Source organism: Populus alba, chromosome 16 (assembly GCF_005239225.2).
Source record: "Populus alba chromosome 16, ASM523922v2, whole genome shotgun sequence".
Classification (NCBI taxonomy): Eukaryota; Viridiplantae; Streptophyta; class Magnoliopsida; order Malpighiales; family Salicaceae; genus Populus; species Populus alba.
Genome location: NC_133299.1, coordinates 15,125,534 through 15,141,779, shown reverse-complemented (window position 1 = coordinate 15,141,779; position 16,246 = coordinate 15,125,534). Strand labels below are relative to the sequence as shown.

The window sequence follows — 16,246 nt, the reverse complement described above, 5'->3', positions numbered from 1 at the left end:
GTTATAGATTAACTTGTTAGGTTACTTAGATTTGACAGGATCAAAATTCTTCTCGGTTTCAGAAAAAAACTTTACTCGATCTAAATTTCGAGTGATTAGATGAAGCTATATAATAGAAAAAATCATTTTATGGAGTAAAAAAAAACTTTATCATTATAGTTTTGGTGTTTTTTTTTCCTCCTAAAAAATAGTTGAACTACCGAATTGTTTTTCTCAAATTCATTTTCTAAATAATCTCGATGGTTAAATTTATAAAATTGGCTAACGAAATCTGTTTTTATTCGATGCATGAACCATGAAAATCTCATTCAAACGCATGAGGTTTTTTAGGAAGTAAATTCGGGAAATTTACTTGAATTTATTGGTTTTTTGGCAAATGTAGAGCCTAGTTTTGCACATGCTTCTCCTTTCCATGTCCGCCTCTCCCTTTTTGTGTGTTTCAGTTTTAGCACCTAAAACAGCACCACGTGCAGAAATGGGATAGCTCCTTGTACTCAGCAGTCAGCACGAATCACATCAATCAGGAAGAACACCGATATCCTAGAGATTTTGATAATGATTTTATAACATGTAAAGAATATTTTTGAAATTGTGGTTTAAATTATTTTTTAAAATATATATTTATTTTAAAAAATATTAAAATAATATTTATTTAATTTTTAAAATTTATTTTTAATATTAATAAATATTTGATCTAAAAATACAAAAAAACTTAAACATGATTGATCTTTAAAAAAAATATCAAAGTCAAAGGCACTTTTTGAGCGTTTGAAAATGTAATTGTATCTGTATTTTTTTTAAAAAATTAATTTTTTTATATGTTTTGGATTGTTTTGAGACGCTGATCTCAAAAATAATTTTTAAAAAATAAAAAATATTATTTTGATGTATTTCATGAAAAACATTTTAAAAAACAACTATAACCACATTCCCAAACAAAAACTTCATGTCTCAAATTATTCATCATCTTTCCTTGAATTGCTTTAATTTTCCTGAAGATGGGTTACATACCGTGAAGTGGGACTTGTTCAAATTTTATGGAATATTTTTCTCAAAATATCTTCACATTTAAGTTTGATTGTTGAATTATTTCTTATAACACACAGTTCACACAAATATGTATTGACCAAAGAAAAGGATAGATCACTAATAGTTACATAAACAGGTCTGGCTGTAGACTTGATTATCATTTTGAATTAAAAAAATAAAATCGAACCTCACTTAAGTTTTAATCAAGTTAATTAGATTATAGATAAACATGTTAGATAAAAAATTATTAACTAAATAACCACATTTATAAGTTATTCAGCTAAATTTAACAAATTAGATCAAAATTCAATATAACTTTTTTTTTTTAAATATAAAAACATTTTATTTTAAAAAATAAAATAATATTAATTCAATCAACCCAAATCAATTTTTCTAACTCATAACCAAGGTCTTTTATCATTAAATGCCCATTTAAATTAAGGTTAAGTATATATATTTTTGTTGAAATTTTAATTTTTAATATTTTTAGATTGTTTTGATGTATTAATTTTAAAAATAAATTTAAAAAAAATTAAAAAATATATTATTTTAATAAATTAAAAAATAACCACGACATTTAGTAACATCCATTGACAGTATTGCTTCTAGCAACGGTGAAACAAATGCCCCACAGGGTACATCATATCATTCCTGCTACTTGAAACGTGGGTATCTATCTTCAAGGACACCTTAATGTACACGCATGTACAATAGCTTAGCTGGCTGGCTACTGCCATGGCAGCAGCACTGATTGGTCATTGGCTTCTCTTTCATGGTACTATTTCCTTTTCAATTACCAAGTTAGTTATTTTCCTTAAATAAACTTTAATATTAATCTTTACCCCAAATTAATAGAATATTGGCAAAAATGAAATTCGGAATCAATGCTTTCCATCTTGATTTGCTAGCTGCCTAATCCCTAAACCTAATTTCCCTCCTAATCCCTCTCCCACTCTCAAGACACCATTCAATATTTTCATGTGTAGAGATTAAATTCTTTTCCTAAAATTAATTCCAAACAACTTGCAGTAATGTTTTTCAATTAGCAACTCGTGCTTGCAATTCGGACGAGGCCAAATATACCTTCACCAAACCCACTATCTCATACATCATAGATCTCTCTGGCATTTAACTTGAATTTAATAAGAAATATATCAGCATAATTGATCCTAAAATTCTTTAAAAAAATAAACAAAAAATCAATCTTTTTATACTGTTTTAACATAAAAAATAAGGACAACAAAAATAATAGGGCAGGAATCACTATCTCCTAGCTTGCTTGTTTAATAATATAGTTATGATTGTTTTTTAAAGTGTTTTTTACTTGTAAATGTATTAAAATGATATATATTTTTTATTTTTTAAAAATTATTTTTGATATCAGTATATCAAAATATTAAAAAAACATAGAAAAAATTAATTTGAATTAAATAATTTTTTTTTAAATTTGTTCAAAAATGTTTTTCAAATGCAAAAACAAATTTGTTTTAAAAGTATATAAAATTTCAAAGATAAAATTATTTAATATCCATGTTTTTATTTTTATATTTTCAATAAAAAATCCATGTATCTTTTATATATATATATATATATTTTAAAATAATAACTAAACACAAGATATATATAAAATCAATTCTATCTAAGTCTTATGTGTGTGTGTGTGTGTATATATATATATATATACATACATGAAAAGGAAGGTAAAATTCATCCACAAACTGAAAATAAGAAACCACATCAGCAATAGAACTATAAAACAATTTTAAAATCCGTACTTATTTTATATCGGTCATAATTCAAACAAAATAACTAAATTAGTTACCTTATATTAAAAAACATAAATAATTAAAATAAAATTAACAATTTAAAATACACCTATACACAACCTCACTTGCCAAACAAAAATCCTATTTCTCTCTGCACCCTCTTTTCTCCGTTTTTCACTTCATTTCTCCCCCCCTCTCCTCTCTCGTTGCGCCTCCACACTGTTCTATGCGCGCCCCCCCCATCCTCCACCACCGCAACCACCGCAGTGACAACCACAACCATCCTCCACCACCACCCCACCGAGCTGGATTCTCTCTCTTCTCTCCTACGCATCTCCATGCGCCGCTGGTTCAGCGGTTTCGTTGATTGACCCCCTCCCCTCCCTCTGTAAATAAACACCACCGCCGCAAAAACTCCCACTATCTCTTCTGATTCCAAAAACGATATCGTTTCATCACTTCCGAAAGCTAGGGTTTCGAAAACAAATCTCCATTTCCTAAAAAAATCTGTACATGCTAGTCTTGTTTTTTAGGGATTTGGATGGCATTGGGAGAGTTAACGGCGTCAAGATTCTCCTCACAATCATCAGTTGCTTTGGTTTCGAGCCATTACGATGATTTTCCGTCAAGTCACGGAGACAACGCTCTTAATTCAGCAAGAAGAGATAATAACAGTGATACTAATCATAATAGCAGCAGCAGCAATAATAATAATAGAGATAGAGATTCTGATACTGCTAGCACTAGTAATTACGGCGGAGGCAATGCGACGACAGGAAGTACAGCCGCGACGACGACTAGTATGGCGTATTTGCCTCAGACTGCTGTTTTGAGTGAGCTTAGACATGAGGCATTTGAAGCTTCAGTGCCTACTGGTCCGTCTGATAGTGGACCTGTTTCAAAATGGCGGCCAAAGGACAGAGTAAGATGCTGTGTTGTTGAAATTTAGTGTTTGATTGAATGTGGATGAGTTGTAGGTTTTTTAGGGTTTTTTTGGTTAGGTCGTTTTTTGGGTGGATTTATGATTTTGAAGCGAATTTGGTCGTTTAGGTTTGTTTGTGTAGTTATTAATTGAAAAGGCCTTTTTGAGAAAATAGTTGTGTGAATACAGAATGGAACTGTTGAGGGGAGATGGGATTTTTGTTTGGGCTGTGCAGGCTTGTAAATGATTGTTGTGTGATCACCGGAAAATGTGTTCCTTTTGGGGTTTTGAAGGGGTTTTGATTCAATGTAAATATAAAATGTGGCACTCGATGATTTTGGTTCTTGTTTCATAGAGGATTGTCTTCAGGACGTGGGAATTTTAACATGGCATCCCTAGAAATGAAGTGTAGTTTACAGAGAAGTACTGATTAGGATTTTTCTGTATTGGTAAAAAGTTTATGCCATCAAATGCGTGACTTTGTATTAGCTTAACAATCAAGTAAGGGGAATTTGGGTGTAGAAATGTTGAAGTGGACGAAAGTAGCGGAAATAAAGATCATGCGACCTCTGACGAGTATGGAGCTTTGTGAGATTTTGAAACAAAGTCAGCTGAGGAAATTTAAGGGTCGCTGTCTTCATGATTTAGGTCTCCATTACATTGTACTTTGGATGAAAAAGTCTTCATTTAACTTTCAAATGGCTAATGAGATTTCAATGCTGCAATGAGGTTTGTCATATTTCCCATGCAACCATCTGTTGTGCATGCCATGCATAACCGAATGTCTGCTGGTAAATTAACATGCTTGGCATTGGTGCTTTTGAGCTAAAAAAGTACTAATTGATTTCTTTTGTGGCACTGTTTATTGTCTTGGGAAAAAAAATGAAAATTTTCTAGAAGGCAACAGTCCAAGCTTAACATTGTGCTAAGATTGAATGATAGGGTACAATGACGGTCCTAATTTTGGCAAATGCTTTAATATTTTCACAGGGCTGGCCACCTTTTTTCTTTGGGATTGCCATAAATTTTGGAAAATGCCATGAAATCTTGTGAATGACATGTGTGCTTATTAAGAATAGGGTACTGTTTCTATCGCGTGGAAGGATTAGAAGAAAATGATTTTGCAAAAACAATAAATCATGTCCTCTGAAAATAGCTTCTTGTAAGAAAATATTGAATGGGTTAGTAAGTAGGGAATTTTTTTTATGCATTTAGTTGTTACACATTGTGGGATGTTGTTGCCTCAGATTATGCTGTTCAAAAAAGTTCTATTCTTTGTATTGAATATTTTTCTTTTATTGAGAAGGGCGTGGATGGTAATTTATAATTAATCACATCTTTTCTACTTAGTCATTTTTTTTTATCATCTCGATGTTGTGCTACTGTGATAAATTTTTGTTCTATATGCTTAGGAGTTATATGCTTACATGTGTTTGTCTTTTGATTTAGCTCTCAACTTTTTGTGCAGATGAAGACTGGATATGTAGCTCTAGTTTTATGTTTAAACATCAGCGTTGATCCTCCGGATGTAATAAAGATATCCCCTTGTGCCAGAATGGAATGCTGGATAGGTGCAATTTTAGCTGCTGATTCTCTCTTATTAGTTTTAAATTTTTGCCTTCTCTCTACTCATATTCTGTGCTGCTTTTACTTTAGCTTTTGTTTGATGTTTGAATCATGTGGTTTTTAAACTTGTTTTAGGAAACTGTTGGGTGGTGCTCAACTCTGTCACTATTGTTTGATTATTTATGTTACCATTGGACTCATATGATTGTAATGTTTTGATTGTATGAAAGGAAGCAAAGTTCTAGAACCTGGGAGCTTTCTGAATTTTGCAACACGTACTTTAAATCCAATTTACTTACCTTTCATCTTATCATTTTGGCAATCAAGTGAAGCATTATTAAGATTGCTAAGAACAATTTTTTATTTATTTTTATATATATGAATTTAAATCCTCCTTTTTTAGTTTACAATCTCCTTCTTTTTTGACAGATCCATTTTCAATGGCACCTCAAAAAGCTCTTGAAACAATTGGAAAAAGCTTGAGCATTCAGTATGAAAGGTGGCAACCTAAGGTGAGGAAATTCTTGACAAGTACCTTATACTTTGAATTATCTCTATAGTTTCATTTGTATTTACGTTGTTTCTCTATGACCAGGCTCGCTACAAGGTTCAACTTGATCCCACAGTTGATGAAGTGAAGAAACTTTGTAATACATGCCGAAAACATGCCAAGTCCGAGAGAGTTCTGTTTCATTACAATGGGCACGGTGTTCCAAAGCCAACTGCTAATGGTGAAATCTGGCTTTTCAATAAGGTATTTCTTTTTACTCCTTTAGCTGACGAGTTTCTGCATTTCACTGCTTCAATCCTCTTTCTAAACAGTTTTATATGTAACATGCTAAAACTATCCTGCCCTTGGACTGGTTCAGAGCTATACACAATATATTCCCTTGCCAATCAGTGATCTTGATTCCTGGCTAAGAACACCATCAATCTATGTTTTTGACTGCTCTGCTGCTGGGATGATAGTCAATGCATTTCTAGAGGTATTCGGCAATTGTGCTCCTATAAAATTTCTTACTGTGTATCCATTCGCTGCTGTTCATAAAATTTGATCCCACAATTTTAGTGGTCTGATTACTATTATTGCTGTTTCTTTTCTATAAATAGCTTCATGACTGGAGTGCTTCTGGCTCTGCTGGGTCTGTGAGCAATTGCATTCTGCTCGCAGCCTGTGAAGCACATGAGACTTTGCCACAAAGTGATGAATTTCCAGCTGATGTGTTCACTTCATGCCTCACCACTCCTATCAAGATGGCATTGAAATGGTCAGGCTGGTGCCTTTGTTTGGTTTAGTTCTGATTGTTATAATTCATCATTTCTTTTCCTTTCATATAGCAGCTTCCTGGCTTTTGGAAAAGGATTTCCATGTTGCTCTGTGCATAATTACATTTTGTTATTGCCTGTGATTGCCCTGTATTATTTTGTTGTTTGTTGGCTTTTTAAGGAATAGCTAAGTGCACTATATCAAGTTGTCAAGTTGTCTTGATATTTGCAGTTTTCATGTGGTTCATACCTGAATTTGTGGTCGTTGATGTTTTTTGTTTTATATGCTTGTTAATCATTTAGTTATTTTGATCCCTGCACTGCAGGTTTTACAGACGTTCACTTCTTTGCGACTCCCTTGACTACTCATTAATTGATAAAATTCCTGGCCGGCAAAACGATCGTAAAACACTTCTGGGAGAATTGAACTGGATCTTTACTGCAGTGACAGACACTATTGCTTGGAATGTTCTTCCCCGTGGTAGCTGCTTCTTAATAAATAATGCATTTTTGATTTGTCATCTGTGCACTTTGGTACACATAGCTGATGCTTAAATTTACCCTGTAGATCTTTTTCAGAAGTTGTTCAGACAAGATTTGTTAGTTGCCAGTCTGTTCAGAAATTTCTTACTTGCTGAAAGAATTATGCGTTCGGCAAATTGTTCTCCAATTTCTCACCCAATGTTGCCACCAACCCATCAGCATCATATGTGGTACTGGAGGAGATGCTCATTTTGTTAATTCTGCAGTGTGTTTGTGTATCCATTTATCACTATTTCACTAAGGTTCAATGCAGGGATGCATGGGATATGGCTGCTGAAATTTGCCTCTCGCAGCTTCCATCTATGGTCGAGGACCCTAATTCAGAATTCCAGGTGTGTTTCATTGGTTTTCTTGGTACCATGTTACACTGAAATGTAATGAAATTGCTTTCGGAATAATTATCATATGCTTTCGGAAGACTACTATCTTTTTTATTTTACTTTTTAATGTTATTACCTGTTGTCCATCCAAGGCATAAAAATTTATTATGTCTAAGCAACATGTTCTTTTTTTCAGCCGAGTCCTTTTTTTACTGAACAACTGACAGCTTTTGAGGTGTGGTTGGACCATGGCTCTGAACATAAGAAGCCACCTGAGCAGTTACCTATTGTTCTTCAGGTGTGTGACACTTAGCCCATGTTAGTTTCAAGAAAATCATAAGTAGCTTTCCCTTAAGTTTTGTAATTATGAAAAATAAACTTGTAAAATGCTTTTATATTAGGTTTGATTTTATCCACATTTTTTCCTGTCTTAGCTAAAGTCTATTCTTTTATTCTGTTTTTTAATCATTAACATTTTATATGATGACATCTCTTACTTATTTATCTACAGGTTCTGCTTAGTCAAAGCCATCGGTTCCGGGCACTGGTCCTTCTGGGGAGATTCCTTGATATGGGACTTTGGGCAGTAGATCTGGTACTTGCTGTTGAATTCTTTGGTGCTAGTGATTTTCTTTTTTGAACAAGGGCGCATTAGTTGGAATTTTATTATTACAAAGTTATTGAATGGGTTTGGTTTTTCTAGGCATTATCTGTTGGAATATTTCCATATGTTTTGAAGCTGTTGCAAACAACAACACCAGAACTAAGGCAAATTCTTGTATTCATATGGACAAAAATTCTAGCACTTGATAAGGTAAATTTTTAACTTCAGCTTTTTGACAAATTCATTGCATGTATGGTGGCATATGAGACAACATTTTGAATGTTCTTGGTCTCTTGTGGAGTTATTGGAGTATAATAATCTTTACTTGCATTATATATATTGTAAAACTGGTTAGCATAAGTTGAAAGGCAGCAAATGATCATTTCCAGTGATGCACATAATTATCAAAGGTATACTAGCTACCGAGAAACTTTAAAATACATAGGGTTTTTGCCTTTGGGGCATTATTGCTAAAACGATATTGTCAATTGATACAAGATGTAATAATATTGATGTCCCTAAATACATCTTGCATTGCTAAAATGATGTTTTCCCAACCCATAAAGAGTACAAAAGTGATATTATTGCTCAAAGAATTGCTTAGGCTGGCAATTTTACCACTATAAGAAATTATATTTCATGAGCCTTGTCTTGAAATCTTCTTGTGGCTATTATTCTTTTTTCAAAAACTTTACCTTGTAAATGTTACCCCTGTCAGAATTACTTACCTTCTACTCTAATCATTTCTACAAAAGTACTTATGAAGTTCCATTTTGTCGTTCTCAGTCATGCCAGGTTGACCTTGTTAAGGATGGGGGACATACATATTTTATTAGGTTTCTTGATAGCTTGGAAGCATATCCAGAACAGCGGGCAATGGCTGCATTTGTTTTGGCTGTTATTGTTGATGGGCACAGACGGGGCCAGGAAGCCTGTATTGAAGCTGATTTAATTCATGTGTGCTTGAGGCACTTACGAGGATCAGTGCCAATTGATGCACAAACTGAACCTTTGTTTCTTCAGTGGCTTTGCCTCTGCCTGGGAAAGCTGTGGGAAGATTTCACAGAGGCTCAGATGCTAGGTTTGCAGGCTGATGCCCCTGCCATATATGCTCCTCTACTGTTGGTGCCCCAACCAGAGGTTTACCTCTTAATTAGTTTGTTTTCCTTCGCAGTTCTTAGTGATTTTGCTTATTTATTAAGCCTCTTAATACAGAAGCCATTCATTTCAGGTTAGGGCTTCTGCTGCATTTGCACTGGCCACCTTGCTTGATGTTGGCGGTGATGTCTGCAGAGATGGTGTTCATGGAGATGATGAGTGTGATGATGATGAAAAAGTTAGAGCTGAAGTTAGTATTATTAGAAGTCTATTAAGCCTTGTGTCAGATGGAAGTCCACTGGTTAGGGCAGAGGTTGCTGTAGGTATGTGATAACTATCAGTTCGTGTTTCTATACTTGATGGATCATTTTTCTTTCTTTTTATGAATATGCTTTCAATTGCAATTATCATGCATGATTCAGTAGGGAGCAGGTTAACAATATCAACTATTGCTGGTGACATGGTTAACATTTCAGTTGCCAAATGAATACCTGAAAAGGCAACCTACTCTTTTCCTTTTTCTGCCTCCTAATCTTGGTTTTTATCTGTTTCATGGGAAAATGTTTTTCTCTTGTCGGCAGAAGTAAAATCTTGAGGGCTTATATATATATATTACATTATCCAAAGCCAGTGAGTGTACTTACAAGCCTGGACGATCCTGGGCGGGCATCCTCTTGCTTTGCTCACAGATCTACTTGATGCTTATATATTCATGAACTGTTAATGTTTCAGTGCCTCCTGTATTGTTTCAATCTATTATGTAGCCAAGTTCATTTGAAAAAATTAATCAAGTTGAAAGCAATCTTTGTCATGTCAATGTTGTATGTTTCTGTCCTTGAAAACACAGTGACATTTTTGCACTTGCTACTTTACAGTAAAACCTATCATGGCTTTTCTCTCGAAAAGCAATGTTGAGTGGCACCTTTTTGCCTTGTCATGTCCACTTTATCTCTTTACCTGCACTGTGGCATGTGTAGGGGTATCGATGTATGGGGCAGTCGATTCTTTTTTGTGTTCTGTTTCATGTTTGTTGAGTGACCTCTTGGGATTACAATAGTGAATCTTGAGTGAATTCAGTTTCTATTTTTTTTGGTTCTGTTTCATCTTTGTTTAGTGACTTCTTGGGATTACAATATTGAATCTTGAGTGAATTCAGTTGTCTTTGTTCAGCTCTGGCACGCTTTGCATTTGGCCACAAACAGCACCTCAAGTCAATTGCCGCCTCATATTGGAAACCTCAGTCTAATTCTCTGCTCAATTCATTACCTTCTTTGGTCCATATAAAAGCTACAGGTAGCGGATACATCAACCCAAATCAGTATGTGCCACATGCAAGTATTGTTTCATCTCAAATTGGCCCTTTGACAAGAGTTGGTAGTGACAACCCATCTGTGGTTCGAGATGGAAGGGCATCCACTAGTAGTCCTCTTACTACAGCTGGAATCATGCATGGATCACCTTTATCTGATGATTCATCTCAGCATTCCAATTCTGGTATATTGAATGACATTGTCAGCAATGGGGCAGTAAACCATTCAAGGCCAAAGCCACTAGATAATGCATTATATTCCCAGTGTGTACTAGCTATGTGCACTTTGGCCAAGGATCCTTCTCCTCGCATAGCAAGCCTTGGTCGACGTGTACTGTCTATTATTGGAATTGAGCAAGTGGTGACAAAATCTGTAAATTCTGCTGGTAGTAGTGGACGACCTGGTGATCCAAAAACTTCATCTCCATACCCAAGTGTTGCTGGGATGACTCGTTCATCATCTTGGTTTGACATGAATGCAGGTAACTCTTTTCTTTAAATCTTTTTACTGTTACTGTGCTGTATCACTATAAGCAATTGATTTTGTCATCTTATTCATTTGCACCTTCAGCTTTTGATCTTCTATAATCTTTACTTTCGGAATTTTTCAACAGGTCATCTACCATTCAGAACTCCTCCTGTCAGTCCTCCTCAACCAAGTTACTTAACAGGAATGCGTAGAGTGTGTTCTTTGGATTTCAGGCCACACCTTATGAATTTTCCAGATTCAGGATTAGCAGATCCTCTCTTGGGTTCTGTTTCATCTTCTGGAGGCACAGAACGCAGTTTACTTCCTCAGTCAACCATCTACAAATGGAGTTGTGGTCACTTCTCAAAGCCACTTCTCACCGTGCCAGATGATACTGAAGAAATATTAGTTAGAAGAGAAGAGAGGGAAAAATTTGCACTGGAGCAGATTGCAACATGCCAGCACTCCTGTGGGCCTTTCTATTTGTTTTCTCATCTATTATTTATTTATTTTTGTTTTAATACTTGCTTGAGCTGATGAAATTTTCATTTTCCTGGTCAGCTGTTAGCAACCTTAAAAATAGAATTGCTAATTTGGATACGAAGTTTGAAACTGGTACGAAGACAGCCTTGCTGCAGCCTTTCTCTCCAATTGTGGTTGCTGCTGATGAGAATGAACGGATTAGGCAAGCCAGTCTCTTGTCAATAATTCTTTTATATAATGTTATTTTAACATGGGTATATCAGTATGACATGCCAAGTTTGGTTATATATTTACCGCATAGTTTGATGCCATGATTTAAATAGTTGGAAAACTTGCATGCATTACTCAGATTCATCTTTAGTCCTGTTTACTCTGTTACCTTTTCCATCTAGTAAGAAAAATTCAGCATGTGTTCTACCTAAATTCTGTTGGGGTACAACAGGAAGACTTTGGGTAATCACTAAAAGGTGGAGTATGGGTTTTTTTGTTTGTTTTTCCATGGTGAATTGTGATAGGCAGGTCTTTTTCATCTTATCTCTGGTATTGGTCTTTGAGATGTGTGATGCTTGTTTCTTTGTAGGGTATGGAATTATGAGGAAGGTAACCTTCTTCTCAATGGGTTTGATAATCATGATTTTCCAGACAAGGGAATTTCTAAGCTCTGTCTTGTAAACGAGCTTGATGACAGTTTGCTTCTTGTTGCCTCATGTAATGATTTTTACGATCAGAAATTCATTTCATGGTGGCTACAATGGTCTGATATTCGAGTGCCTGGAATCATTTTGCTGTGCTTGTTTTTGCTGTAGGTGATGGAAATATACGAATTTGGAAAGACTACACTGTGTATGGTAAGCAAAAGCTTGTCACTGCATTTTCTTCAATCCAAGGTCATAAACCCGGTGTGCGGAGTTTGAATGCTGTTGTGGACTGGCAACAACAATCAGGATATCTGGTATATACTCTCTCTTAAGATTATCTTTAGGTAATGTTTTCACACTCATAACTTGATGTTCATAATAGTTTCATCATTTTAATGTTGCATCACTAGTATGCTTCTGGTGAGATATCATCCATCATGCTGTGGGACCTGGATAAAGAGCAGCTTATTCATTCCATTCCTTCGTCTTCAGATTGCAGCGTCTCAGCAATGGTGAGTTATGTTTCCTGGGGTTTTGAAAAGTAGTATCATTCTTTTGCTACTGTAATAATAGCAGACCAAAGTTATTAGCGAGAATTGCAAATTTAAAATGTTGTGTGGTTTTGAAAGAGATCCTTTTGTTCTTTTGTTTATGGTGTGCCTGTGGATGCGGGAATGATTTAGGTGTGTGTGAAAGGAGAATGATAGAGCTTCTGACAGCATGAATATATTTCATTCACAAATGGAAAATGGGTCACTTAGTTTTTGTTATTGTCATGGCGTTTTGTACTTCCTCATTTCCCTCACTTTCTGATTATTTACTGTTTAGTTGTTTGATTGGGTAGGTACTCACAAAACACTACAGCTGGCATTGCAGTCTAATAACACTAAAAAAAAGTTATCATGCATGTTCCTATTATGCTGGTATGTGATTGTCTCATGGGGCTTTAACAAATGCCTTGTGTCATTTCTGACAATGATGGTTGCTGGAGAGAGTAAATGGGGTCTTGTGTGTTTGGTATTGTGGTTCAGGGTTTTTTTTAATTAAAAAATGCATCAAAATTATGTTTTTTTTAAGATTTTTTTTAATTTTTGACATTGCACATCATAACCATCTAAAAACACCTAAAAAATCATCAATTTGATGCCTTTTAAGACGAAAAGTAATTTGAAAAGCAGGTTGTAAGGCAAAAACAATCACTTGCTATCATCCATTGTTGATTTTCAACTATTAACTATTCATGCCTGAGATTTTTCCCTGACATCATAAACTGTAGAATATAAAGAAATCTTGCCAAGGTTTGTAGAAAACTGTTTCTGACCGGATGAAACCCAGCCTTTGATCCTAACTAGCTGCAGTTGGCTCCATGGATCTTGTTTCCTAGAATATTTCTTTTCAACTTTCCTCCCATTTACTTGGGCATTCGAAAGGCGCAATACCTATACTCCATCTGATCGAACTTTCCTCTATTTCTGGAATTTCTGAGGTTGCGAGAGTATATTGCTTTAGTTTTACCAAAAAGCATTGTTCTTAGAATGCCACATAAATTTCTATTTAACCCTGCCTCTGCTTTCATCCATTATAATTATATAATTTGTAATAATATGGTATGCCATCTTGAATATGGACGATCAATTCCTCCACAGTGAAAGCAAAACGACAGGCCAGGTGTTATTCTCTTGGTGTAAGCCAACCATACTAGAGAAACAGTTCACCTCCCTCCCAGTAGTTTTCATCGCTGTAGTTGTCCTTCATACTTTCATTTCACTCTTGTTTTCCAGCTCTACAATACTGTTGTCCTTTATCTAGAGTGATAGAAGCTTTGTGGAGGTTTCATTTCTTCTCTTTGTATTTGTATCAATCTCATTGGGAATAGGGTAGCCTTTATAGTTGCTTGGCATAAAAGTGAATTGGTTCTCTCGGGACTACATTTTTCAATAGCACCTTCAAATTGAATTCCTCTGTATTCCAATGGGCAAAGATTATGTTTGTATTAGAACATTCTTGTCCCAATTTAAGGATTCTCATAATTTTGTGTACTATTGTTTAGAGCGTCTGTCTTTAATAATCTTTTATTTCATTTCTGCTTAGGAATTTGTATAATATCTGCTGTTATTATTGGCAACTTGTCTATCATGTTGAAAGATCTTTTACGTTTATCTGTGTAGTCTGCTTCTGAAGTTCATGGAGGTCAATTTGCTGCTGGTTTTGTGGATGGATCTGTCAAACTCTATGATGTCCGGATGCGTGAAATGTAAGCTCTGCTTGTAAATTGTCCCTCTAGTAATGTTTACAGGTTTTTGACAATATTGATATGCTTGTATACTGCTGCTACCTTTTCCATGATACTGATTCTAAATACATATATGCTGGTTTCTGATGTTTTCCAGTGAGATGTTTTGGGGTTGTACATGGATGAAACGTGTTTGGGATTTTGTTATAACCCAATGCTAGGGGTACTAAAACTTCTTACAAAATTTTAATTACTAAATAATGTGGCATTTGTGATGGGGAAATTCTTTTCAAATAACGGAATGTACATTTAATGACATGATCACTTGATGAAATTACAAATAAAAACCTAGTCACGAGCTGCCACACCATTTAATTAAAGTTTAAGTATCTTTAGCATAGTTGGTTATGATGAAATATGTATCTTATTTTAGATCAGAATATTCAGTAACCTTTATTAGAGACTCAAAAGATGTTGCGCTTTGCGTTCCTTTCTGCTGAACTGTTGTGCTCTCTTAATGCCAGGCTTGTTTGTGCTAGTCGGCCACACACTGAGAATGTAGTAAGAGTTGTGGGGATTGGCTTTCAACCTGGGCTTGATCCTGGAAAGGTAACTAGTGCGCTTTTCGATACTGGTGGTGCATTCATCTCACCATGCATGAACTTCTTTTTTCTTGTTTTCTTTCAGATTGTCAGTGCATCTCAGGCTGGTGACGTGCAGTTCCTGGATATGAGAAATCTTATGGATCCCTATCTCACGATCAAGGCCCACAGGGGCTCACTCACAGCTTTATCTGTTCATAGGCATGCCCCTATTATTGCCAGCGGATCAGCAAAACAAATTATTAAATTATTCAGTCTAAATGGTGAGCAATTAGACTCCATTACATACCATCTAACCATCATGGGCCAGAAGATCAGTCCTGTAAGCTGCCTCACCTTCCATCCTTACCAAGTACTCCTTGCTGCTGGTGCTACTGATGCTATGTTCTCAATCTATGCCGATGACAACACTCATCCTTAACAAGATGAAAGCATGTTTTCTTTTACGAGTCGACGAAGCTGTCATTTTGGCAGCGGCAGCAGCAGAAGCACACGAATGATCTGTTAATGTCACTGACGCTAGTACATGGCTTCAGTTTATCTTCTGATGTGATGATCTACCACGCCAACACGTCCATGCTGAAACATTGATTTGGCATCCTGAATCTTGTGCAACATATTTCATTAGCCTCCCGTGCCGAGGGTCAGATGGCGAGAAGTCCTGCATATTGCAGGAGGGGGCTTTGGCAAATAATTTTTCTATGGGTATGGGTATGGCCATATGGGCAAAATGTGTGTAAATAGCTTCTTTCCTCGGTTCATCTTCCTTTCCTTTTGGTGTGCTCATTGATCCTTCCATCCCTTTGTTCATTTGTAAAAGCAGCACTCCCTTGTCTTTACATAATTCAGAGCGTTGCAAACAGAGGTTGCTAATCTGGTTATCATCCCCTGAAACGCAGGGGCTTAACTTGTTCACGTCTTTGTATTTTATCAGGTTTATGTTTCGATAGTCTTTTGTTAACCATTGTATAGCCTGTAATTAATTTATCGAGCTTGCCCCTTGTAATCCCTTGCCTTCGCCGTTTTCCTCCTGCCCTTTCAATTCTCAGTTGTTTTAATTACACTGACATTGAAACATCCAGCCATTTGCCAGACAAATAATGTAACCTTATCTTGCATCTCGACCTTGAAATAAGCAGAGGGTGGTAAATTGGGGAGATGGCGATAAATTGCAGAGAGATTATTAGAGCTTCTCAACACATCATGACTTCTCAACATCCTATTAGTATGTTTATGCCTGAAGTTTCCTTGTGATCACACCACCGAAGCTTCTTGGACCGCTATATATATAGCACACAACGGAGGAGATTTCAACAAATAATTGGGAATACAGGCTGAAGTGATGAAGCCAGCTGGCTTCAGGAATAACTTAGAAATTAACTTTTCGAATATTTTTTA

At 35.6% G+C, this 16,246-nt stretch overlaps 1 protein-coding gene across 2 annotated transcripts; it reads left to right on the top strand.

Annotated features, from left to right (window-relative positions):
• Positions 1-2,942: 2,942 nt before the first annotated feature.
• LOC118035596 (regulatory-associated protein of TOR 1) lies at positions 2,943-15,857 on the top strand. Of its 2 annotated transcripts, none has more exons than XM_035041196.2 (23): positions 2,943-3,717; positions 5,186-5,288; positions 5,713-5,795; positions 5,879-6,037; positions 6,153-6,269; positions 6,394-6,551; positions 6,876-7,030; positions 7,118-7,262; positions 7,346-7,424; positions 7,609-7,710; positions 7,924-8,007; positions 8,116-8,226; positions 8,803-9,156; positions 9,248-9,437; positions 10,285-10,905; positions 11,038-11,361; positions 11,454-11,577; positions 11,956-12,083; positions 12,182-12,327; positions 12,424-12,525; positions 14,182-14,267; positions 14,771-14,855; positions 14,934-15,857. In XM_035041196.2, the coding sequence occupies exons 1-23, from the start codon at positions 3,337-3,339 to the stop codon at positions 15,267-15,269; spliced, it is 4,173 nt and encodes a 1,390-aa protein (XP_034897087.1). In that variant the 5' UTR covers positions 2,943-3,336; the 3' UTR covers positions 15,270-15,857. The 2 variants fall into 2 exon arrangements, with proteins under 2 accessions (XP_034897087.1, XP_034897088.1); XM_035041197.2 differs by lacking the exon at positions 2,943-3,717 and adding an exon at positions 3,731-4,446.
• Positions 15,858-16,246: the final 389 nt, after the last annotated feature.